The sequence below is a fragment of the Lathamus discolor genome, chromosome 2, assembly GCF_037157495.1.
Source record: "Lathamus discolor isolate bLatDis1 chromosome 2, bLatDis1.hap1, whole genome shotgun sequence".
Lineage (NCBI taxonomy): Eukaryota > Metazoa > Chordata > Aves > Psittaciformes > Psittacidae > Lathamus > Lathamus discolor.
This window is the reverse complement of record NC_088885.1, coordinates 38,243,390-38,267,739: the sequence shown is the minus strand read 5'-3', so window position 1 is coordinate 38,267,739 and position 24,350 is coordinate 38,243,390. Positions and strand designations below refer to the sequence as shown.

Sequence of the window (24,350 nt, the reverse complement as noted above, 5' to 3'; positions counted from 1 at the left end):
GGCACTGGTGAGAGCTGGTGCTCAGTCCCAAGGCAGGAGGATTGCTCCCCATGCATACAGGCCTGGGGGCTGGTTGGGCTCCGCTCCCTGCCTGGGTTTGCAGGAGGTTTGATTTCAATCCCCAGGAGCAACCAGGCACTGAGAGGCAGACAATGCCTGGATCCAATGGGATTTTATCCTTTTTGAGCTGATGCTCATGAGGTTAACACAAGACCACCCAGTTTATGCCATGGTTTCACGGACAGGGGACACTATCTCTTGCCTTCAGTAAATGCACAGGAGAAATCAATTTAACCAGCAGGAAGGTGCCACTGTCTGGCCCATCGCTGGCGGTGTTCAAGGCCAGGATGGACAGAGCCGTGGGTGACACGGTTTAGAGTGAGGTGTCCCTGCCTATGGCAGGGGGGTTGGAACTGGATGATCTTAAGGTCCTTTCCAACCCTACCCACTCTATGATTCTATGATTTCCACAGCAGTTATTTGCAGTTACATGGTGCATTACTCCGCTCTCAGAGACAGCTTGCCTAGCCAAGCACCAGGGTGTCACTGGCACCACTGGAGGTTATCAGTCATCCACATGCTGATGGGGAGGGGATACAGGCACCCAGCACCGGGCAGGGCCACGTCTGCAAGCGGGTGAGCCTTTTGCCCCAGCAGGAGGGCTGCAAAGACCAGTGAGCAGCCAGAGGCAGCACCGTCACTGGGCACAGGTACCAAGGCTTGGCTCAGCAGGCCAGAGGACTTGGTGGCAGGAGCCGTTGGTGGCTCAGCCCTGTGAGCTCCAGTCCTTGAGGAGGCAAGTTGTAACAATCATTGAGGAAAGCTGGGCCCAGTCCTCCAACTGCTCGTTCCCCCTTTGCCACGGCTTTTGGACTCTGGACGTAGTGTAATAGAGTGAATAATTGGGTGAGTCTCAAGACAATTTTTCGATGTCTTGAAATCAGCCGGGTTAATAGGAGTTCCTCAAACCAGCAACAGGGGAAGGGGAGGAAAAAGCTGTGACAAGAGGAGACAATTACCCGTCTGCACCAGGGGGGCCCAGCCTGAGCCAAGGGAGCTGCTACGGAGCTGGCACCTTCTCACAAACACGGAAGCTTGCCTGGGGCAGTCAGTTCATTTCTGGCCAGGATTAAGCGCAAGCACACATAAAAGAGGCTTCGGTGTCCCTGCACTTGACTGGTTGACCTGCATGGGTCAACCCTGCAGAAAGACACAGCTGTAATTAGTCCAAGGGCAAACGAAGGAGAGGCTGGATGCAGCGGGTCCTGGGGCCCAGATAAGCCCTGCTCCAAAAGGTAGGAAGGCCAGGGCAGCAGGAGTGAGCTGTGGGGCTGGTGGCACATAAGAAGGGCTGCCCAGGGCTGTGGTGCTGTCCCTGCAGAGGAAGGCTGCCCGTGCAAACACAGCAGCAAGAAATCCCTTACAGAAGTGAGTGACAGTAATTGGGAGTAATTGAAGCAATGCAGACATGAAGAAGGTTTTTTAGTAATTCACTGGTCCCTACGATATAATATGAATAATCCCTCTCTAAAGTGATGGTTATGACCACTCAGCCTTGTCATTTTTTTGAGTTTCACCTTAAACTGGTTGTAAACTGAGATGGTCAGTTTCCATGGGATTAGTAAGCAGATCGCACATCTATTACGCTTCTCAAATCAGCCACTTTTCCACATTGTCTTTATTTAATGTCCTTTTCCTTTTATTCACCCTTTAAAGGGAGAAGATGGATGTCCTTTGTCACTTGGGCCTGCTCTCGTGCTTATGGGTGCCATGGCAGCATTTCCTACCAGGAAGGCAGATAAAACTTGTGTTTGGAATAACCCTTGTTCAGTCAATGTTCTCTGTTTCAGCAGAGGAGGCTCAGCTGCCTTCCAGGCTCTGCTCACCGCACTGCTCGGAGCCCTGGGGCAATGGGTGGTTTTAGCCTGGCTGCTGGGAGTCAAGTGGTAGAACTCCTAAAGGAAAAGGTATAGGAAATGGAGGGCAAAAGGGCAGACTTCCCAAGGGCAAATACCCCAGGTGGGAGTTACAAGACGTTCTGAAGAGGATGAACCTTCAGACCAGGACAGGGAGCCTGGTGCCGGGTGCAGGGGCAGCCAAGCCCTGCCTGCTGCCAGCTCTCATCACTCACCCTGCTGCAGTGCCTGGGGGCTGAGGGCTTTGGGCTTCTTGAGATAAATCTCCTCAGTACCCAGGGTCTGGAGCAAAAGGGAGCATTTCCACATTACTGAAAGCCAGGCCTCTTAATGGCACCACAGTGGGAATCCTCTGCTGCTATTTCACAGAGCGTGTCCCTCGCCATTTCAAATAAGGCCGGTTTGCTGGAAAGCTGGTGGGGTTCTTGTGAACTTATGAACAAAGTACGCTAAACTGCTTCTGAGTGACATGAGATGCTTTAATCTGACATTTGGTATGCTGGTACGCGTCTTGTATGCTTGTTTCCATCGATCGCAATTCCCCTTTCAGGCAGGCCGTGAAGTGACTTCCCCTCTGCGTGTGCAGTGGGCTATAGAAAATGCAAACATGCTGTAAGCAAACTCAAATGTGACCCACCGTTACCTTTTAGGGATACCATTCAGGTGCACACAGTGAATGAGGTGGGCTGTGGTGGCCAGGTGCAGTTCAGAAAGAATATGAGTCACTCTTCAGAGCAGATCTGGCACAGAGATTAGCACACAAACCAAGGAACAGAGGTCAGAGCAGCATAATTAGAGCATTTGAGCAAGGAAGGTTTGGATCTGGATTTATTTAATTCTCTGCAGCTTGATCATTCTATAGAAGTTTGGAAAAATATGGGCAAATACATTATAGGATCACAGAATGGTTTGAGTTGGAAAGGACCTGAAGATCTTCTAGTTCCAACCCCCCTGCCATGGGCAGGGATGCCTCACACTAGACCAAGTTGGTCAAAGTCCCATCCAGCCTGGCCTTGAACACTGCCAGGGGATGGAGCATTTACCACTTCTTTGGACAACCTGTTCCAGTGCCTCACCACCTTCACAGTAAAGAGCTGCTTTATATCTAACCTGAACTTCCTTGTTTAAGTTTGAACCCATTTCCCCTTGTCCTATCACTACAGTCACTGATGAAGAATCCCTCTCTTGTAGGCCCCCTTCAGATACTGGAAGGCTGCTATGAGGTCTGCACGCAACTTCTGTTCTCCAGGTTGAACAGCCCCAGCTTTCTCAGCCTGCAGCCCCAATTTTCTTAGCCTGTGAATGCATTATGATGTATCACATATGGAGAATCTTTGTGCTCTCGTAGCTGTTGAGCAGTGAAGTGTCAGCATTCGGGTCCAGAAGAAATTCCTAATAACTTTTTAATACCGGTAAGAAGCAGGCTTTCCTTCCTTCTTGTAGCCATTCCCTAGCAGTGAGCAGAGAGCCTTCTGCATGGCAGGTTGTGGTGTGTCTTTTTCTTCCTCCCCGCCTTTAGAGCCAGCCACAAGACTTGGGTGACTGTGAATGTTTGAACAGGGTTCAAAGTGGAGCAGTGCTCTGTTTCAGCATCTCCCCTCCAAAACATCCACCCTGAGCTTGCAGGGCAAATTTGCCACTCTGTAGAGTCCAGAAACTTGGCTCTAAAGAGAAATTCAGGCACTATCTCTAGAAATAATTTAGTCTGCTCATAGTATCAGGACAAAAAGCTTCTCAATGATGGATTAAAGAAAGGAAATTTCTGCCTAGCATGCTCAGATAACTTTGTATCTGTCATGCTGGAAATAGCTCCCAGATAGCAGAGCTCACTCATCATACAGACTCTTCTATACCAGTATCTAAGCCTTTTAATTACCCACTGCAGAATGGCTTGTCTGCCGTTACACAAACCTCCTCAACTCCACCAGTATAGATAGAATAGCATCCTCATGGGCACTTCTCAGAAATCCCACCGGTGCCAAGCTGGGTTTCAGCATTTTTGGGGCCTACCAGCACAAGCTGTTGGCTCTGCTCAGTAGGTGCCACAGCTGGAGGCTTGGGCACCCCCATCAGTCCTAAAATGCAGTTTCTGTAGTCATCCCACTGCCTGCATGGTTTTGGCATCTTCACAGTAATGCAAATAAAGCTGCTAATTTCTGGGAGGAAAATGACAAAGCCTGTTTCACTACCAAGCTACCAAAAGCAACTTCTTTGATTACTAAGTAAAGCAAGAAACTGAATCAGCTCCATTTCCTCGCAGCGTTTCTGGTATTCTGTTGGTGTTTCTAAGATTTCTCATCTCCTGACACACTGAAACATTCATCTTCAGCTACAGTGAAAACCCACAGGTTTGCAGAAAAGTCAGAAATTTGTCCTCATCTGCTGCCTGTGATGCAGTCAAATGTTTCAAGCTGGCAGCTCCAGAATATCTCATCCCTTTGGCAGTGCTTGTTCAAGTATGTCCACTTCTCCCTAGTTCTTTGCCCCTCTTGTGGTGTTTCTCAGCTAATGGCTGTGTTTGAAGAGGGCTTCACTATGCACTTGCAGCAATACAAACATCAAGAGAATCTGAGGTGCTCTGTCAAGAGGCTGTTAAGCAACAGTGCAGCTGTAGGAAAAAAAGTGGGAGCAGAAGCAACACCAGTAGGGTAGATGGACCGGATACACCTCAGAGACACACATCAACAAAAACACAAGGGGTACAGGAGTATCAAGTTAAACACAGAGACACAGGATAGTGCCAGTGGGGAAAACAGAGACAAATACATTCTTCAGAGGGGGAAAAAAATAAGACAAGAAAAAAGGCGTTGTAATTCTGTGTGAAAATGTGAAGCAGACTGTACCTTCTAGCTGTTGATTGGTTTTTCCTGAGCTGCTGAACAGAATAATTCTTACAGAAAAACACAGCGAAGATGTGAACATATTAGGAAACCAGAATACATTTGTCAATCTAAATCACTGAGCTTTAAAAAATTACCCAATACATATGGCACCAGGAACATAACCCACACCCGCAGAGGCATGCTGGAGAACCAGATCCTTGGGTGCCGCATGGACCTGTGGCTGGCAGCTGCCTCCTCCCCAGGTGAGAGCATCCCCCAAGCCCTGCTGAGCTTCTTCCTGCCTGTGTGCTTCAGTTCTGGCTTGGGAAGGAAAAAACCAAACCATGGCACGCTTGAGGGAGCAGGCCCCTCGTTCAGGGAAGGGTTTGCTCACTTCTGTGATCCCTGTGGCTGGAGAAGACCTCAATTAGCAGGAGTTTTTCAGTCTGTCTGCCCAAGCACTTTGAACAATCAGTATTGAGCGCATCCAAATCACACTCACAAATCAACAGTGTTTAGCTCAGGTGTCCTTTAGGGGCATTAGTTGCGTGCAGACACATTTATGTTTCTATATTTAAAAGTTTCTATCACACACTCTGAGATTCCCAGGCTGATCCTATGTGGCACAAATCCTATTTACCCAAGGTTGGCCCTGACAGGAAGAAGAAAATCAAGCCCATTCAGCTGCAGTCACACAGTGCTCTTCCAAGACTGCAGTTCCAGTGAGTTTCCTTAATCTAACAGAGACAAATACCACTCCTGAACAATGCCCTCTTGCCTGACAGGTTTGTGACTGTATCCCAGACTGACTCTGATGTGGACTGACAGGCACACTTTTTAGCTGTAAAAGAGAATATGTTTTGTTCACATAAAAAATGTGTTCACCATGAGTAGGAAGCATATTGTGTATTCCAGAGAACAGGAAAGAAACACAGGCATTGCTGGCTCCCCCACGTCCCCCAGGTAATTAAGCATCGTTTTAGACCCTATTGAACAACAGATGCCCTGAATTAACTACATCAATTAGAACCAATTTGGTGTCATTGGCACAGCCCCCCTTGCCTGGACACTGCCAGCAGCCGCAGTGCTGTGTTCTGGTTTAGCTGTAGTTGGGCAGAAAACTAAACCAATTTAGTTATGCAGTGAGATGGCTGGAATAAGCCAAGTGCTGGTGCTGTCTGCCACTGCACCCAGCACCATTGCTGGGGGAGTTCGCTTTGATATGAGGATTCCTTTCCAAGTCAAGAATCCCTAATTCCTAATCAGAGGTTGTTGGAAGAAGCGGTAGTGAAAATGCAGCGTGTTTTACCAGCTACAGTGCCCTTTATCCCAGCTCAGGCATGCACTTCCCATTATCCCTTTACACATGGCAAAGTAGCAGTGGTATTTGGCACTGTGGTAGGCAGAAACCCCCTTTGCAGTGGGCCAAGGAGCTGCCTGTTTGCTTCTCCTACAGCAGCCAGGAAAGTGTGTATCTGCTGCTGGGGAAAAACAAAACAAAACAAACAAACAAACAAAAAAAACACAACAAAACACACACACAAAAAAAAAACCCACAACAAAAAAACCTTAAAATATGCGTTTCCTTTTGGAAAAAGGACTTTTTTTTTTTTTTTCCAAAGACTTGGGATTTGCTCCCCTTCACAGTGTGCCTGTGCGAGATCCTTTGGCCAGACACTGGATGCTGCCTGGCTGCAGACAATCATGCCCCTTGTAGACCAGCACCAGCGCTGCTTCACTGGCCTCAAGGTGCTTGATGTTACCAGCAGCAAAGGTGTTTTCTCTGTGGGTACCGCACACAAGCAAGCACTCTGCTTTCCCGGCACAAGTGGGCAGCCTCATCCTTCTCAATTGTGTGAGCTGTAAGAGCCTCAAAGCAGCATTCCCTGTAAAGGGGAGCAGTCAAGGAGAGCTATGCTAATTATCTTGGGTAGAGGATCCTTTAGGTCTTTGCCAGTTTTTATCAAAGCATAAAAAGCAATTATTAAAATTAATGCAATTTACCATGTGTTCTACTTCTAGCAAAGCTATTTTTGGCAAGGGTTTCCATCTGTCCCATTCAGCAAGATCAGCCACAGACTTTTGCTATTCCACTTCCCACAGTTCTCATGTGGAGCTAGGCAAACACATGCCTTTTTGCAGAATCAAGAACCTCAACTGCAGCATCTAGCTTACCTGAAAATGGCCATCACCTACCTTGTGGTGAGTGGCCTCTGCATAATGAATGCTTTTTCTTCTCTTCCTATTGCTCTGTCTGCAGGGTGACAAAAATCAGCTTCTGTCTGTATTTTCACTCTACCTGAAGCAAGTGGAGATTAGTTCGTTTATGGCTTTACACGGCTGAAGATAAACCAGTGCAAGGAGAATAAATGTATAAAGAATAGAGACCTGACTCCAGGATGGCATCTGTGGGCCCACAGCATTCAAAGTGTTCCTGCTAAGAGACTCTGGAAAACTGGCAGTAACACACCTGTATAAACAGGAACCCAGCAGGACTAATTGTCCAGGGTGGAAGCAAGCGAATTCTCTGAATGACTGGAGAGCTGGGGATGGTTTTGCATTTGCCATCCCCTCACAGTTCTCTGGCAGCAACATCCTCTGCACTGAGACCTCTTCTCTGTACAAATGAAAGAGAGCCCTGCAAAGGAAATAGCACAGGCAGCTCAGTCTATCCTTTGTGCCACTCGTCTGAAGTTGCGCAGATGGAGGAAGCTGGGCAGATGAAGGAGGCTATTCTAACGTGACACACTGAATCACAGCGGTGAGCCAGCTTATTTTCATTGGAAAATAGAATAAAACAGCTGTATTTTTACCTATCCACTGAGCATAGTAAGAGGGAGGGAAGCCCAGATGTGATGCTATCACTGAGATAGACCCCTCACCTCTGCTCCTCTTTATCTGGGCAGAATATGTTAAGCTGTAGCCCTATATGTAGTATATATACTAGACTAGCTACTTATTAGCACTTTAAAATGAAGAAAGGTGTAATAGATTGAGTGAGGAGATGTGATAATGACACAATTAACAATGGAAACCTGTTAAAATATGTATGTTAAATGCCAAATTGATGCCTGCCCAGTGTAAATAAATGAATAAATAGATAAATCTGGGATATAATCCCTAAGGAGATTATTAATACGTAAAGAGGGAACTCTGACTCTTGAGTCTTTAGACTCAGCCTGTCTGATGGCTATATCCCATGACATCCATGCTTGGCAGCACAACAGCATATTGCTTTCCACCTGCCATACTTCCTCAGTACAGGAATCTGACTGACAAATCTGGCAGCAAATTAGTTTGTGCTTAAAGTCACTAATATCCCTACCTGGTGGGAGCAAATGTTGGAGGCACAGTTACCAGACAAGTTGTCTGGAGGAAGAATTTGGTCAAAGCTGCCTTGAAGTTTCCACTGTTCACTGCAGCACTGCTCTGTGCATAGAAGTAGAAAGATTCCTCCTGCAGGCACACTCTCTCTGCTGTGTTGTGCCCGACTCAGAGTGAAACTCCTGAGTATGTTTATTTCAACACAGTGTCACTACAACATTATGGCTAGAAATGCTGCTCTCCAGAAATAACATTCCCTGTGTAACCTAGGTCCACAGCAGTCTCCCAGTCACATTGTCTTAATCTGCTCAGAGGCACTGCCCTCTCCTCTGGTATTTTCTTCTTATTCCTCCAAGCTCTGCAGGGAGAAGTAGCATTTATTAGGATACTCAGTGCAAATTCTTCCCATTTCATTCTCTCTCACAGGCATTAAATTCAATAAAAGACTCTTGCCTCTTTTAGATATTTAAAGACTGACATTAGCGATTTCAAGTTAATTAAACAAAAGATTCCAGGCTAAAATCCATTCTCACAAACAGCAGTGAAACTCTAGTATAAGTACAGTGTGCTTCACTGCATAGTAACAGAAGAGCGAGGGCTCCTTCCAGGCCAGTGGAGTCACTGATGTGTAAAGTGCAAACAGCATTTGGCACTCTATCAATTAACTCAGTAGAGTAACTCCACGTGTGAGCCAGTGATTGAGAATATTTTCATGGAATATTGCGTATATTATCCTGCTCTTCTGGATTACATTTAAACAATAAAACACTAAATATGGTTTTATATATATATTCAGGTATGCATAGGTATTATGCACAAAATTAGTTCTTGGTAGTCCTGTGAGGAGCAGGGAGCTGGACTCAGTGATCGTTATGGGTCCCTTCCAGCTCAAGATATTCTATGCTTCTGTGATAAAATAGCAGGTTACTGAATTGCAGTAAACACAGATTTTAGTGTTTTGTTCTGCTTCCACAAAACCATCCTCATTTCTATTTTACATTTGTGTGCTTATACGTGCATGTGTGTGCCTCTGCATATTATAAACATATGTATAATGTCTGACTACATGACAGGAAAATTACAGTTGAGATTTTGTCTTCCTGGAGAGTAGAAAATCTCAGTCCCCAGATGGTAGACATGCTCCCCAGCCAGCCGCATTCCTCTTCTCCTCCGATGCTTTTGGGATTTGTGCAGCAATTTTGCATACTAGAGTTTTATTGCTGTATGGAAAGAATACCAACTGTCTAGCTGAAAATTTATATATTGCTTAGGAACACATGCATATCTCAGAAGATGGTAAATACTTTGATTTTTCTCTTCAGTCTACATCCTTTTTTGTTGTTGTTGTTACCACTAAATGCACAAGTGCAAGTTAAATTCACAAATACGAAACCCAAAGTTACATCCAGTACAGGGTAGCCTATTAGTAATGGCATTGGCAATGCATTATGCCGGGAAACATACACAATGGTTCTTCTGCATGGCTCCTATCTCTACAATGTGTCAAGGAAATGTCCCAGTCCCTTCCTCATTGTGCAGCACAATCAGTCCCCTCTGGGGATGAGAGCACTCCCTGCGTCTCCCTGTGCTTTGCAATGCTCCAAATGTGATGCAAGAAGTAGATCTCACTTGCATTAGTTAACTACTCAGTTTACAACTTAACCTCAGTGGAGCAATTCAGAGTTTGTGATGGATCAGGCCTACAGATCAATATTGCAGCATGGGTTTTTTTAACGATGCACAGCCAAATTCCACAGAATTCTGGTCACAGTTGCCTTCCATAATAATCAAAGGCTCAGCCTTTGATCTTGCAGGATCACCCCAAAGTCCACTGTATGCCATTTTGTTGTAAAGAAAATTGTTTGGGATCAAAGTGTTTACCGCTCTAACTAATGAAACAGGTAGGAAGAAAAATGAATGATCAGAAATAATTGCAATTTGAACAGTAATTTACACCATTAACTACCCCAGAAATCAATAATCAGGCACAAAAAGAAAATCAGTTGAGGGGATGACTGAAGAAAAAATAAATCTCTTGGGCATCTTGCCACTCCAGGGATTTTAATTTTGAGTTTTCCACTCCCAGCCATCCATTCTTATTGCCCATCCATCAACCTCCTGATGAATATAAAGGACACCAGTATGAAACACCAGAAGATTGCTGGGTTGGTAGAACAATGGAAAAGGAGTCCTTCAGGTTTGGATGACGAAGGGTAAATCGCAGATGACAGTTTAGAAGAGCTTGTCTCTGCTCTTGCCTTTTTCCCCCTAACATCCTTTTTAATATCATTGGCAGTCTAATAACCATTTCAAAGGTAACCAAAATCATACTCATGGGCAAATCACCTGGAAATCTGCTCCTGATTGACTCTAACAACTGACATAATTTTTAATAGAAGTGCAACATGATTTATGCCTTTGCTTAGTGGTATAGTTTTAAGCAGGGACAAAGTGGTTGTTTAATCTTACTCCCATGTTAGAAGCATTTATCTTCCACCCCTTTGTATTTACTATTTACATCTTCATAAGCATGCAGACACTGTAGCCTTCACTATTAGCAATACTCCTTGATTTAATAGCACTTATGAGAGTGTCTCTCTATTTTGAGGGTTATTAATGAACATTGTGAGTTCTTCTGTGTGCCTGTTTATGACAGGTTATCTGCTATGGATTTTGATCAGGAGGGAGTTAAGGGGGGTCAAGCAAAAAGCTTACATGAAAAATATCACAACTGCTGATGTGGTTACATAGGCAGCTGCAGAAGCCAAGACTTCTACACCAAAAGAGGGTGACAAGTTAAACTTCCCATCCTACAGAAAGGGAGAGGTGTGGTGTGCAGTGGAAAAGGGTGTTTTCAGCAAGTATTGCTGACCTAGACTGTGAGCTGGACCCTGCTGCAAGCAGATACTGTCATGGTGCCTGGGGGCAGAGGGTGTCCAGGCTCCTGTGATGAAAGCTGGCAGAAGTGCTGTGTAAAAAACCTCACTGTTTGAAACCCAGTTCCTGAAATGCAGTGCATTTATTGGAAAATGGAGGCTGTTGATGGAAGAGTTGTTTACTGGTTGGTGCAAACGTTGCTCAGTTGCATCTCCATGGCACCATGGCTCTTGGTAACCTCACTAGAAACTGTCCAACTCACAGCTCCTCCTGCAAAGGAAAGCATGGGCCTGCCACTTGGAAGGGGTGACAGATATAAAAAGGATCTCAGTGGGTGCAGCTTTACCCAGAGACTGTGAAGCTGATGCTAGGTACGGCTCTTTGCAGTTCTATACCATCACCAGTGCAAGAGCAATCAAGTGGCCAGCACCACCGGAGTCGAAGTACGAGCATCACTGTGAGAAAAACACAAAGAGAGAAGGAGGTTTGCAGGCGCGTGAAAAAGGAGAGGAGAAACCTGCAAGAACAATCTTTTATGCTTGCAACTAGTCATTTAAACTTTGGAATAAACAAGGTCACTTGCAATTCTGATTATCTTTTATTGTTCATTACTGCTATTTATGTTGGCATTTATAAAGTGGCATGCACGATTATTTCCTATCTTTAAACTTGCTCAGTTGAATGTGTAATCTTTAGCTCCCTATGTGTTTAAGACTTATTTTTACACACTCAGATATGTTTCTATATCTGCTGTAATTCACCAGTCAAAACATGATATACATGACTTGGGTACCGCTCTTTCCATTTTAATTGACACCCCACCCAGTAACTAGTCATGTTTGACTGCTTTTTCAGATTAAAAACTAAAAAGGAAGAGTTATGTGGAATTTATTTGCCAGTTCTCTTTGTTGAGCCCTGTCACTTTAGTGACAGCCCTCCCTGAATTCCCCCTCATTCAGGTTTGAAAAGTGGTTGTAACCCTTTCAAGCCTGGACACATTTTCTCTGGTTCATTTTCCTGTTTGCCTTCACATTCAGAGGCAGATCTTCAAAGGGCATTATTAACAAAACTAAATCCAGACTATTTCCAGTTGCACACAAACACGAAGATGGCTTAAATCCCTGAATAGCAGAGAATACCCTGCAGAACAGCTTCCGACATTCCAGAGAACAGGTTAAAGCTTCAAAACAACAGCACAGCAATTTTTTTTCTCTCGTACGTTGAAGCTGATTTTCCTTCCACGAGCATAAAAGTCTTAATTTTATTAAATAATCCAGTGGGCAACTTGCACCACTATAAACACAGATGGTCTTCAGTCATGCTGACCAAAGCAAGTTTCTGGGAGAGCTTAGTTAACACTGCCTGTACCAGCTTCTACCCGAACTGGTACAGGATGTGTCCCTGTCCAGAGCCTACTACATGACACATGCCCAAACTGAGTGAGCAGAAGTAAAATAGGACACCGGGAATGCTTGAGGATAGCAGCAAACGTGTCACCACCATGGTAACTTTGAGCCATCTGATATGAATATTTGTCCTCCTTTTATGATATGTTTTATTTTGTAGCATTGAACTCACATATTGGAGTGCCTGTTTTTCCTTGATCCTACCACTGGTATCCAGGTTGAAATGCTAACCTTGGAACACATAGTTAAACCAGGGTATATAAAGGTACAGCGTAGCAAAGCCTTAATTTTTGAGTTGACTGAAATTCAAAATGCTTCAGTAAGGTAATAATAAAAAAGAGTTAAAATATAAGGAAGAGCAAAACAAATGCAGATAGGAGTGAGCAGAAGCAGTATGGAACTTGGCACAGCGTTTGAACACTCCTTTGTTTGGCATATGCCTTTTTCCATGTTACTCCTGCTCACTGTAGCTGGTAAAAGGCTGCCCTTTCTCACATGGTATTTTTTCCTGGGTTAACCCTTTGAATTTAGTATGTCAGGCATAAGAAGCCATTTTGTGCCTGGCAACTGCAGAATGTGTTCCCCTGTGTGCTAGTGGATGTGTTCTTACACCATTTTCTCCATGTTTACCCTATATTAGCGCTGAGGCAATGTCACACGTGTAAAATGGACATGCATGTTATGCTGTACATCTTTAAGGCTCTGTATGAACATTAACTAATTAGTCAGTAAGGAAAAGAGCTGTGAGAAGGCTGTTTCAAAGAGCAGAAGCTGCAGGGGATACAGCTTGAACACCAGCTGCGGTCTGAATGTGTAAAGGCCCAGAGGACGGGAAGGGAAGCAAACAGGCTGAAAGGCTGGAGCAAGCCTGCAAGAGGGCTCCAAAAATACAAAGAAATTTAACACGTTAAGATCGGCTGCAGCTCACATAGGTACAATTAAGATATTAAGAATGGACTGTCAAGCTCGAGTGTTAGCCTTTAACATGAGAGGAGATTATACTATAGCATAAATGCTACCCAAGCCTTAATTACAGTGAATCAATGCTCTGACATACCACTTCAGGAACACAAAGGTCCCATGGTAAAAAGAGATTTCTACATTTCCTTTAACTTTGCTCCAGAATACTGAGAGGTCCAGTGAAAAACTGAGCCCTTTGGTTTCCCATTCTTGGTTTCCTTGGACAATAAATACTTTTTCCTTAGAAACTAAGGGTAATCTGGTAACTAAAACATGGGTCTGGCATTCAAGGTCCAGGCTGTATTCCCAGCTAACACACAAGGTCCACTGACAACCCAGCACCGGTACTGTTCCTGTTCTCTCAGTTCTGCTTACTCAAGGTGTGATTTTTGTGGCTGTCTTCTTTGGGAGAAAGTCTGCAAGAGTTCAGAGTGAATGAGCGCTCTTGGCAATATGCACGAGAATCAAACTATTTGTCTATTGAGAAGGTAAATGTGTTCGCATGGTAGGACTTCACTTTAAAAAATCAGGCTTATTATAGCTGGAGTAAGAAACTGAGAGCGTGCTTGATGCCAGTAAGTCACCCAGCGTCACTATGGTTTGACAAGGCATGAGAAGTTAGTGCCTATTTGAGAGCAAAGTGTTTTTCCCAGGGTCTAACATGGCTGTTGCAATGGAGGTTTATGCACATCCCTGTCATGAAAACCACCTGGGTTAGGGATAACTAAATACAACCCCTCAAGGGCCCAGCTACAGGCTGAGATGGACCCGTCACTCTTACCGTAACTTTTCTGCCCGCCCAGATGAAAGAGCACCGCTGAAAGCCCTTTCCTATGGGGTGAGGAGAGCAGTGAGATATGAGCATAATTCTGTTCAACTGCCTTCCTGGGTCTTTAGGGGAAGCCCTTAGCTGAGGGAACCGGCCAGCTTGTGTCAGTGCCAGATAAAGAATTTTTTAAACACAGAGCATCGGAGGAGAGAAAGGAGGAAGAATTAAAAAGAAAGAAGTGGGGGGAGCAAGGGATATTTACAGGTGTGGGAAATGGAAGCTTTATCGGGAGATAAGGAGCTGGGCTGGCCCATCTCTACGCAGGGTGGACACACTCGCTGCCTCTGAGTCTCTCAGGAAAGAGCAAAAGGAGCTGCTGACATTTCTGCTGAAAAGGAAGAATCAATGAATCTTTGTTTCCCAACGCCTGCTTGTTTGACCTTATTGTGTTGCGGAGTAGAAAAGGAAAAAAAGAGAACGGGTGAGGGGAGAGGGGATTTGTGCTAATAAAATCCAAGACAAGATCACAGCCCTCTAATCGCTGGAGATGCCATTATTTAGTTGTTGTCCTATTTGCCGCTGTTGCTCATTTCTGATTCTTGCCTTGCTGTAATAAGTCACACTCTTTCCAGCCATCATCCCTGTATTGACAGGCAAATGTCACCCGCGTTTGATTGACGTCCATTGCTCCTGAATACAGAAGTATGATTTAGGAATCAATTCTGTTTGTTTATTTAAACAGCTCTTTGTGTACCTTGTATATCTGTAAGCAGGACAAGTTCCTTAGTATTTTCTCAGGAGAAATGCCACTAATACTGCACATTCACCTTCCCACTCAGCCATGGAGGTGCTCATCAGCCCTTGGGGGAGGAGAAACCTTTCACACGCGTACACAAAAAGGAAAATTAAAAAGATCGAGGGGAAAAAAAAAAAAAAAAGAATTTTTTTTTTTTTTTTTTTTTATATCAGGACTTAACAAAACGCTTTGCTGCCGCCGGCTTAAACCAGAGAAGTATTTTTCTTAGGTCCAGGCATCTGTTGATCTGCGTATGCCCGGCACTTGCCTTTGGCTTCTACACAAAAGGCAACTCTTTTCCCCGGTGTCAGTTTGCTAGCGAAGCGGTGGCTGGCTTTAACACCGGGAAAACACTGCAGCCGGTGATGGGTAACGTCAATTCCAATTCATAGAAAGAACCGCTTCCTTCTCTGCCTTCATGGTTGTAATCGGGAGAAGGGGGAGAAGAGGGAGATCCGAAGTTGTGAGAGATGCTAATCTCTGTTACTGTGCGAGGTGGGAGATTTATGTTCAGTGTGCAATGGGCAACTGTAAAGCGTCCCTACATTTAAAGCAGTAGTTCCCAGAAAACACTAATATGGCAGGTCAGCCTCAGGGAAGCGTTAAGCAGGAGGTGGATTGACCTTTTAATTCTCGATCGGTGACCTGAAGGGTACCCAGAGGCTGCTAAACACATCTCTTCCTTTCGGTCTGCTCCAGAAAGAGCTGTCATCGCAAGATGCAGCTAGTGAGTGAGGCTCACGATTTCACTGTTCATCCGTTTGCGGGAGGGGAGGGGGAGGGAGAGAGGTGTGTGGGGGGGAAATACATATTTCCCACACTGCCAGAGTAATGCCAAACTCTCTGTGAGTGGGAAGAGCAGAGCAGATGCTGGAATGAGATGCCAAAGCAGCTCCCCTTTCCCCTGCGCTTTTGGGTGCCTATAAATTGCTCCAGCGCGCTCGTCAGCCTCCTCGTCTCCTGGCAGGTGGCACCCGGGCAGGATCCCGCTCTCTCTCCGGCTCCGGCTCCGGCTCCGGCGCGGCGGTGCGGTTCGGGCTCTCGGCGGCGGGCAGCGGGGCGGCGGCGGGGCGGCCGGGAGGCGCGTCCCCGCTGAGGACTGTCGTCTGTGCGAGGGGAGGAAAAAGAGGAGAGAGCGAGCAAGCGAGGAGGCGAGCGGGGCGATCGCGAGAGGAAAGGCAAGTTCCAGGGAAAGTTGACTCAGACTGGCACAGCCTGCAAAAAAAAAAGTCGATCGCCAGCAGGAGCATAAAAGTGCGGGCGGCCGGGGCGCGGCGGCAGCGCTCCCTCCCCTCCGCTGCTCTCCTCTGCTCTCCCTCCCGCCCCGCGGCCGCAGCAGAGCCGCGACCCGCTGAAGCCCCCGCCGCCACCGGCAGCGGGAGGGCGGCGAAGCCCCAGGGGAGCCGAGCTCGGGCGGGCTCGGCGGTTTTTCGGCTCTGAGGAGGTCCCCCGCCAACCATCAAGATTTTGTCCAAAAGCAGGCAAGAGGATCGCCCTGCGCTGAGCCGGCTGGTGGGCAGCAGGCGGCGGCTGATCGCGGCCGGCGCGCTGGGGGTGGTGATGGTGCTGCTGCTGGTCATCCTCATCCCGGTGCTGGTCAGCTCGGCCGGCACCTCGGCGCACTACGAGATGCTGGGCACCTGCCGCATGGTCTGCGACCCCTACGGCGGCACCAAGGCGCCCAGCACGGCGGCCACGCCCGACCGCGGCCTCATGCAGTCCCTGCCCACCTTCATCCAGGGGCCAAAGGGGGAGGCCGGACGGCCGGGCAAAGCGGGGCCCCGCGGCCCCCCGGGGGAGCCGGGGCCGCCCGGCCCGGTGGGGCCGCCGGGTGAGAAGGGCGAGCCGGGGAGGCAAGGCCTGCCCGGTCCCCCCGGCGCGCCGGGGCTGAACGCGGCTGGGGCCATCAGCGCCGCCACCTATAGCACCGTGCCCAAGATCGCCTTCTACGCCGGCCTCAAGCGGCAGCACGAGGGCTACGAGGTGCTCAAGTTCGACGACGTGGTCACCAACCTGGGCAACCACTACGACCCCACCACTGGCAAGTTCACCTGCTCCATTCCCGGCATCTACTTCTTCACCTACCATGTGCTCATGCGGGGCGGCGACGGCACCAGCATGTGGGCCGACCTCTGCAAGAACAACCAGGTGGGCACCGCAACGGGGGACGTCGCGGGGAGCAGGGGACGTGAGGACAGCGGAGACCGGAAGGGAGCCGGGTTTCCTGAGGGCAGCCGGGTGCCGTGAGGGGAGCAGGCACCCGTGGGGAGACGGGCTCTCGGAGGAAGCGGGAGCAGAGAAGTGCGTTGGGATAGTTCGGGGGCTGGAACTAAGTGATCTTCAGGTCCTGTCCAACCTGGATCATGCTGTGAGCCGGCACCCGAGAGGGAAAGCGGGGCTCCCTGAGGGAGTGGGCGCCGTGAGGGCACCGGGTGGGCAGGGGTGAGAACCCTCGGGGGAGCTGAGGGTCGCGGGCGCTCGCTGCCCAGCAGCCGGCTCCGCCTCGGGTGCCCCGCCGGTCCGCGGCGTGAATGCGGATCCGGCGCACTCTTTTCCCCGAGTGCCGCCGCTGGCGCCCGCTGCCAGCCCTCTGTCCGAACACCTGGATGCCGCCCGCTTCTCCCGTCCGGTCCCGGCTGCCGTCCGGCCCTCAGTGTCGGCCGCAGGCCGCGGGGCGCTAACCGCAGCATGTCGGTCCGGCAGCGGAGGGCGCCCGGGACGGGGGATCCCCCCGGGAGCGGAATCTCGCTGAGAAGGAGCAGGAGCCGGGGGAGGCGGTGAGCTCAGAGGGGTGATCCTGCGTGGGGAAGGGCGAGGTGTGAGCTAGGAAAACACCCACGGGACGGGGCTCCCACGCCCGATTTGGACGCGCTCAGACCCTGCTGGGAGCGAGGTCTCCCTCTGCCAGGGAAAGCCGGTAACAGTGCGAGCACGGTGCCCGCAGACCTCTCCCAGTGGCGGGCCGGCACACAGCCGCGGTGCGAGGTCTGCCGGCACCCCGACAGGAGCGAAACGTTCGGAATAATTAAAACCCCAGCCGTGCTAGCGTCTGAGAGACAGAGGAATCATCCATTTTAATTAGGGTAAAGGTTGGCACCGCGCTCGCAGGGGCCGTGCCTGCCGCATCGCCCCCGAGGAGCGTACTTCGCAGTTTTGCCTTTCTTCCGTACGCTGTTCGCAGACAGAGAGCTTGGCTCTAGTTATGAGGGTGCTCCGCGGTACCGCCGTCCCTCCTGCCCTGGGTGCCGAGGGCAGCACGGCGTTCCCCCCCCCTCCGGGAGCCCCGTGGTGCTCTCCCCAGCCTCCGCTGCGGAGGGAAGGCGAGGGACCCGCCGCTCAACAGGTCCTTCCCCGCCCGGGCCGTCGCGGCCCGCAGAGGGTTACCGGGACCGGCTGCCGGCTCTCCCGGTTTGGGGTGCCCTGCGCTCTGCCCGGGCTGTTCACCCGCCGGCGGGCTCGGCTGGGGGTTGAGCCGGTGTCCCCGCCGTGTCCGTCCCATCGTCGGTGCGCCCCGTCCCCGCAGAGCAGCGCCGATCGGCGGAGCCCGCAGTTCCCCGGCCCTTGGCGCTCGGCGCAGGCGGGAGCGGCGGCGGCCGGTTAATTCATTTAATAGAGCACTTAACCTTCTGTTTATGGCCCCTCAGAAGTACCAAGGAACCAGAATAATGAGGCCATCAGCAGCAATTAATTAAATTAGAAAATGTCCACCATAAATACTACCACAGCAGATAAAGCAGGACTAGTAGAGCTAAGTACATCGGTACATACTCTGATTTCTTCAAAGGCAGTATTTCCACGGCGAGAATACCGTTTTACTGGCATTAAAACATTCTTCTGCTTCTGACTCACATTTATAATGTTTTAAAGTGTTTATTTACCCAAACCCTGAACAAAATACACACCAGCACATTTTAAAAAGTACTCAATTATAGCTATTGCATTGAACCTGAAGTCTAATTGTTCCCAAATGTAACTGCTTCCAGTGCCAGCCGTGAGACAAATTGATCTCGCAGCGGAGCGGCTCAAAGTGTGTGTGGGGGGAGAGTCAAGAAAGGGCAGAGGCTCTGTGTATATATTTGTATCTATCTATGCAAAGATAAGTGTTTAGGTAAATACAAACTATTTAAAATTGACGCACAGTTTTAATGCAGCAGTGCCTCCTTTTGATGATGATTTATGCTTGAAACACTAAACGCTGATGTGACAGCGGTTAATTTTGCGTATTATTTGTGAGAAAGCTCAGACATTTTGGAAGGAAGTCGTTAAATGGGAGTCTGACAAAGGTCACATTATAAATCCAGTGTTTTCTAACAATGAAAAGACCAAACCGCTGGAAAGTGCATGACTTACAGGGGGAACAAATCATCCCTAAGCAGTGCACAGGTGGAACTTCAAGGTCTCGGCTGTTAACACATTGCCTTCTTTAATGGTTATGAAGCTTGATCTCAGCTTTAAGGTAAACTGAGATCACACGGCTTACCTTAGATCACACTATTTAGCATGTGTGTGCAACCTGAGAGCATAGCTTCATGAGAGAACTTGCATGCAACTTCTGAAATGTATAGCCCATTAGCGGTTTCATTTTGCGATACATTTACCGTTTTGCAGCAGGCAGTACACTGAGAATTCATTTGAGACTGTTCTCCTAGCCTTTGTTCTGGCTAACCAAACAAGCAGGTAAAGCCTCCAAGAATAGCACACTAGAGTATAGAGGGCATTTATTGCTCTACAGAGGGCAGGAAGATCGGCACTTTGGTTTCTAGACTTTCAATACTGTCTTTTTTCCTTTTTCTCTTCAGCCAGTATGTGCTGTATGTAGAATCTTAACAATTAAATATTCATGCTGTTGTAGTCAGTGACCATATGTTGACTCCCTTAAGATAGTCACTAATGCAATTTGAAATCTCCTTTACCATCCACAGAAGCACAACATTTTAGACAAATCCACAGAAGCAGCACTTCATTACCATGTAAATGGGAATCTGGAATGTACTTTTAACCATTTTGTTTGCCAGTATGCAAGACACTAGCTCTCTATGAAAGTTTTCCTATCTCACCTGTAGCCTTTTCTCCCCTTCCCGTTCCCCCCTCTGTTTACACCCTCAGCTTCCCAGCGAGTGTCTCAGCCCATTATTTCCTCTGGAGGGTATTTCCAGGGTTAATGGCCCACAGACCTCAACTCCACCCCGCCTGTCATTAATACAGAGGAAATACCCAGTGCTTAGAATAATTATTGTTTAAACACCAGCAAAATAGCTCGTCTCTGTAAACAATCCTAGGCAGTTCAGGACCAAGGAATCCTGAAACAGTTGGGGTTTATCATCCTGCCGTGTATGGGTTTAAATTTGCAGCCTGTCACACCCCTGCAAGCCTTGTAAGCCTTTCTCCCTCTCCTCACAGGATGTATAAAGAATTTCCACCTACTGTGATTTTTTTCAGCTGCATAATGCCATAAGAACCCGTGTGGTAAAAGAACGTTTCAGTATTAATGTGAAATCCTATCACATGAAAATTTAATTTGGAAATTTATCATTTAAACTTTGAAAGGAATCCATTGAAAATTGTGAGTTATAGCCTATTTTTTCAACTCAGAACAGATAAAATCCCACATATAGTACACCAAGTCATGCATTATTACTTAGTTCAGGTTTGCAGGACCACTAAATCACTTACTGTTCTGTAACTATGCTAGAACAAAGCCAAGCAGATGATGTGTTACACTGAAATAAATCACATACAACTAAGTTTAAATATTTTACTGAACAGGGTCAAATTATACATAAATGATTTGGAGATTTGCAATGGCATGGGCTATTCAGTGCTGGAAACCAACATGCATCTTGAAATCACAGATTACTTCCAGTTTGCTAGTAATGTCAAATGTAGTCAGCAGCACAATAGCAAGGGAGGAATGCGGAAAAAAATTAGGTTTAAGTGAAAGTTGCAAATGAGAAGCCCTCAGTGACTTGTATATCCCAAAGCCTCCTAGAGTGAAGAGCCACTTGGGTGTGATTTTGCACATTTGCATCTCTTAAACCACACCAAAATTAAATGTTTGCTCACTGAAATGTGGCAATAGCAGTTTCCCCAAACCCTGACCAGGCTCTTTACCTGCTTTGTGTGCATTGGAGTGTGTGTGCGGGTGGGTGCGGATGTTTTGTATTCTTTTTGCAGCATAATGCCATTAGTAGTACGACAATAAATCGCCTCTGGGGAAAGTCCAGCCAGGTATTACCAACAGGGCCTCACTGCGGATCCTCACCAGTGTCAATCACTCGACCCACTCAAAGAAAAGCAATGCCAATGTAAAATTGGCACATGACCACATTCAGTTGTCCCAACTCCAGCTGTTATTCTGCATGTATTTTAAAAGGCTCCAAACATCTACAGGAGTGCAGGTGGTGGTTGTGTATTAATAAGATGACTGAGAAAGGATAGTTCTTAGTTACTGCTTTTATTTCAGAGGTTGTATTATAGGAGAAAATAAGCAATAACCATAGGAAAGAACTACGGTATATGTTGCCAGGCATTAAATGTGGCAACTTGTGCATGCTGAATAAAACATTGAGGGTATGCTTTAATTTCACCATGCAGGAAGAATTATCCGAGTTTTCTTCACCACTAATTATGTATTTTATGTAGGTTCGAGCTAGCGCGATTGCTCAGGATGCTGATCAGAACTACGACTATGCCAGTAACAGCGTGGTTCTTCATCTGGAGCCAGGAGATGAAGTTTACATTAAACTAGATGGAGGAAAAGCACATGGAGGAAACAACAACAAATACAGCACATTTTCTGGATTTATTATTTATGCTGACTGATAATGAGTAAAACAGACCCACCAAACCAGTCCAAAAATGAAGCTTGCTCTTCTAAGCAATGGATTTGCGTGGCAAAAGTCAATGAAACAAGCACCCCAGCAGAGAGCGACCATCGCGCACCTCAGTAGCGGGGGGGAAAAGTCGAATGCTACCTGATTCACATCTGTACAACACAGAGAAACCTTATGTTAAAAAATTGCAAAACAAGTTAAACAGATGTGCGATCCAGTACCGCCAAAGCAAATACTTCCTCATTGTCAGTGTCCATGTGAATGAAGTCCTACATAGAGCAAATTTTTATAGAAAAATAAAACACCACCTAAGGACGCTGAGGTATTTTTTCAGTGTATATGATACTTTGCTGTGTTATGATCTTGCTGCTTTATCCATACTTCAGCTTTGGTTCTTGTGACTTACTTGCTAACAATGATGCTTGGAGTCCACTCATAGTGTGATGAGGAATGATTTTCCAATAAAAGGAAGGGGTAATCAAAATATACTTTCTCTCTCCAAAGGAATTGTTTGACTTGTACTTTTCTTATCCTTCTACATAAAACTAGAAACTAATCAGCTTCAAGCCTTAACTTAATGTTCCTGCTTTGTAGGTTTACATTACTTTTGACATCCAATCAGCCCAGTGGAGTTGTTTAAATTTTGTTTTCCCCTTAGCTGTGTTCTAAAAGAAAAGGGATAGAAGAAACACTTTTCTTTTTCTTACTTCCTGAAAAATACAGCTATATAAAATAGAATATAAACTATTCTATTGGACCAAATCCCTGATTCCACCAAAGCCAGTGGCAAAACTCCCATTGATATTAGTGGAAAAAAAAGACGATTTGGCCTTTAAATTGTAAACGTGTAAATATATATATTTAGACAATTCTCACAGGCCCATTCTTGATGGTTAGTTGTGTAAATATTTAGCAAGGCTGGCATCCACATCCTCAGACTAAGGTAGAGTGTTTTCTTTGCAGTAATTAGTTGTCATTAGTCTTTTAGCACTTAGTCTGTACTTGGGTACAATTTTTAACAAAATAGTTATGACTTAACATACTGCAGATGTTCAACTAGAATTTCGTAGGAGTATAATGGGTCAAAGCATTACTTGTCTTAGGCGTCTTGTCTCACTGATGTTAGTGGGCTTACTCCTACAAAGGAAGAATGGGAGATCTGACACGTGAGAGAATGCTGTCACACAGACCTTTTCCATGGTAGCTAGTTACCGGTTTGTAGTAAGGTGTGCCTATGAAATGGACACAAATAAGCATATTACCAAAAATGATAACACATATGCAAAGAAAGAAGCAGATATTTACATGCAAAAACAAAAAAAAAAAGTGTGTATTAAAACCTATTTTTCTCATTCATATATATATATAGATAGATAGATATAAAGTCTCAAAGAAGTTTAATCCATAGAAAGGATTAATGGCTTGGAGAATTAAACTAAACACAGGCATTATGAGTTGCATAGTTATAAAAATGCTTTAAAATCAGTTAATACCAGTAATGTCCATAGGGTATTTTTATTCAGAAAATGGATTTATTATTTGTTTTGGTTTGGGGAGGGGAGGCTGTTTATTTCTCTCAGGTTAAAACTTGCAGATCTCATTCTAAACCTAAATTATAGTAGGATAATTAATTAGCTCTTCAGCACAGTTGGTTATGTTGTTTAACATTTTGGCAAAATGAAGGTAACATTTTCATAACTTCTTAAAGAGTAATAGAAGCTACCCCTAGCATTTCTGTTTCATGTACTTTGCCACAAGCAACCTCGTCTAATGTACTAAGGGTACAGACTCAGATTTATCTGTACTAAGATGCTGAAGGTGTCTGCCACTGTGACAAAAAAGCTCTTTGATGCTGGCTGCTCAGTAAAAGGTTTTATGAATCTCTCTGAAAATCTCTTGTTTGAACGAGTTAAGCTTATTTTAAACAGAAAGTGTTACTCTTTCGTTTTGACTTTTCCAATTCAAAACAAATATTGAGTTAGTCTAGATGACACATCCAGTCTAACTCAGCTAGGATTTATAAAGGGACATTGCACTGCCAATTGCTTGTGTATTATCTCACCAGGCTGGTAACACTTTTAGTTTATGACAAAGTGCCAACCTATACCGGTACATTGCAGTGATTACTCCTGGGTTGGTTTTTTTTCCTACAAGGTAATGTATTTTATTAACAGATGTGTAACTGACTTCAGGTCTGTTTGCTCTATGGTTGCTTTCATTGGTTAGCACACTCACAACAGCAGTGTAGCTAGGGATTCTCTGCATAGTATTCAACAGTAATGTAGCAGGCTAGATATCATTTACAACTAGCAATGTGCATTTACTAAGATATTTATTGGAAAAGCATAATACTACCAGAGATGATAAGGTCCAAGTTGAAGAAGCTTTTGAAATCAGGCTACCACTGCTAATGGATAAGACCATTTTTTGGATAAATCATGTGCCCTGGTTAAAGTTAGACAAGAGCAAAGAACACACTTCATGTGAAAAACACATAGAAGGCAAACATTTCTTCCTTTTTCATCATATCTTGATATACTGATTTGTAAAGACTTATATCACAACCTTTGTTATAACTATTACAACTCATTAAAACTATTATGTAATACATTTTGACTTTTGGTGTTGCCTCCTTACAAAAAGAAGC

General features: G+C 46.1%; 1 protein-coding gene across 1 annotated transcript; it reads left to right on the top strand.

The window, feature by feature from the left end:
• The first annotated feature begins 16,098 nt into the window (after positions 1–16,098).
• Positions 16,099–24,304, top strand: C1QL3 (complement C1q like 3). Its single transcript, XM_065666492.1, has 2 exons — positions 16,099–17,018; positions 21,513–24,304. The coding sequence occupies exons 1-2, from the start codon at positions 16,431–16,433 to the stop codon at positions 21,690–21,692; spliced, it is 768 nt and encodes a 255-aa protein (XP_065522564.1). The 5' UTR covers positions 16,099–16,430; the 3' UTR covers positions 21,693–24,304.
• Positions 24,305–24,350: the final 46 nt, after the last annotated feature.

Bases quoted from the DNA above. Each gene is read 5' to 3' on its own strand.
- C1QL3 (XM_065666492.1), top strand. From the start codon at position 16,431: ATGGTGCTGCTGCTGGTCATCCTCATCCCGGTGCTGGTCAGCTCGGCC. The intron at 17,019-21,512 runs GTGGGCACCGCA...TATTTTATGTAG, and splicing joins ACCTCTGCAAGAACAACCAG to GTTCGAGCTAGCGCGATTGC.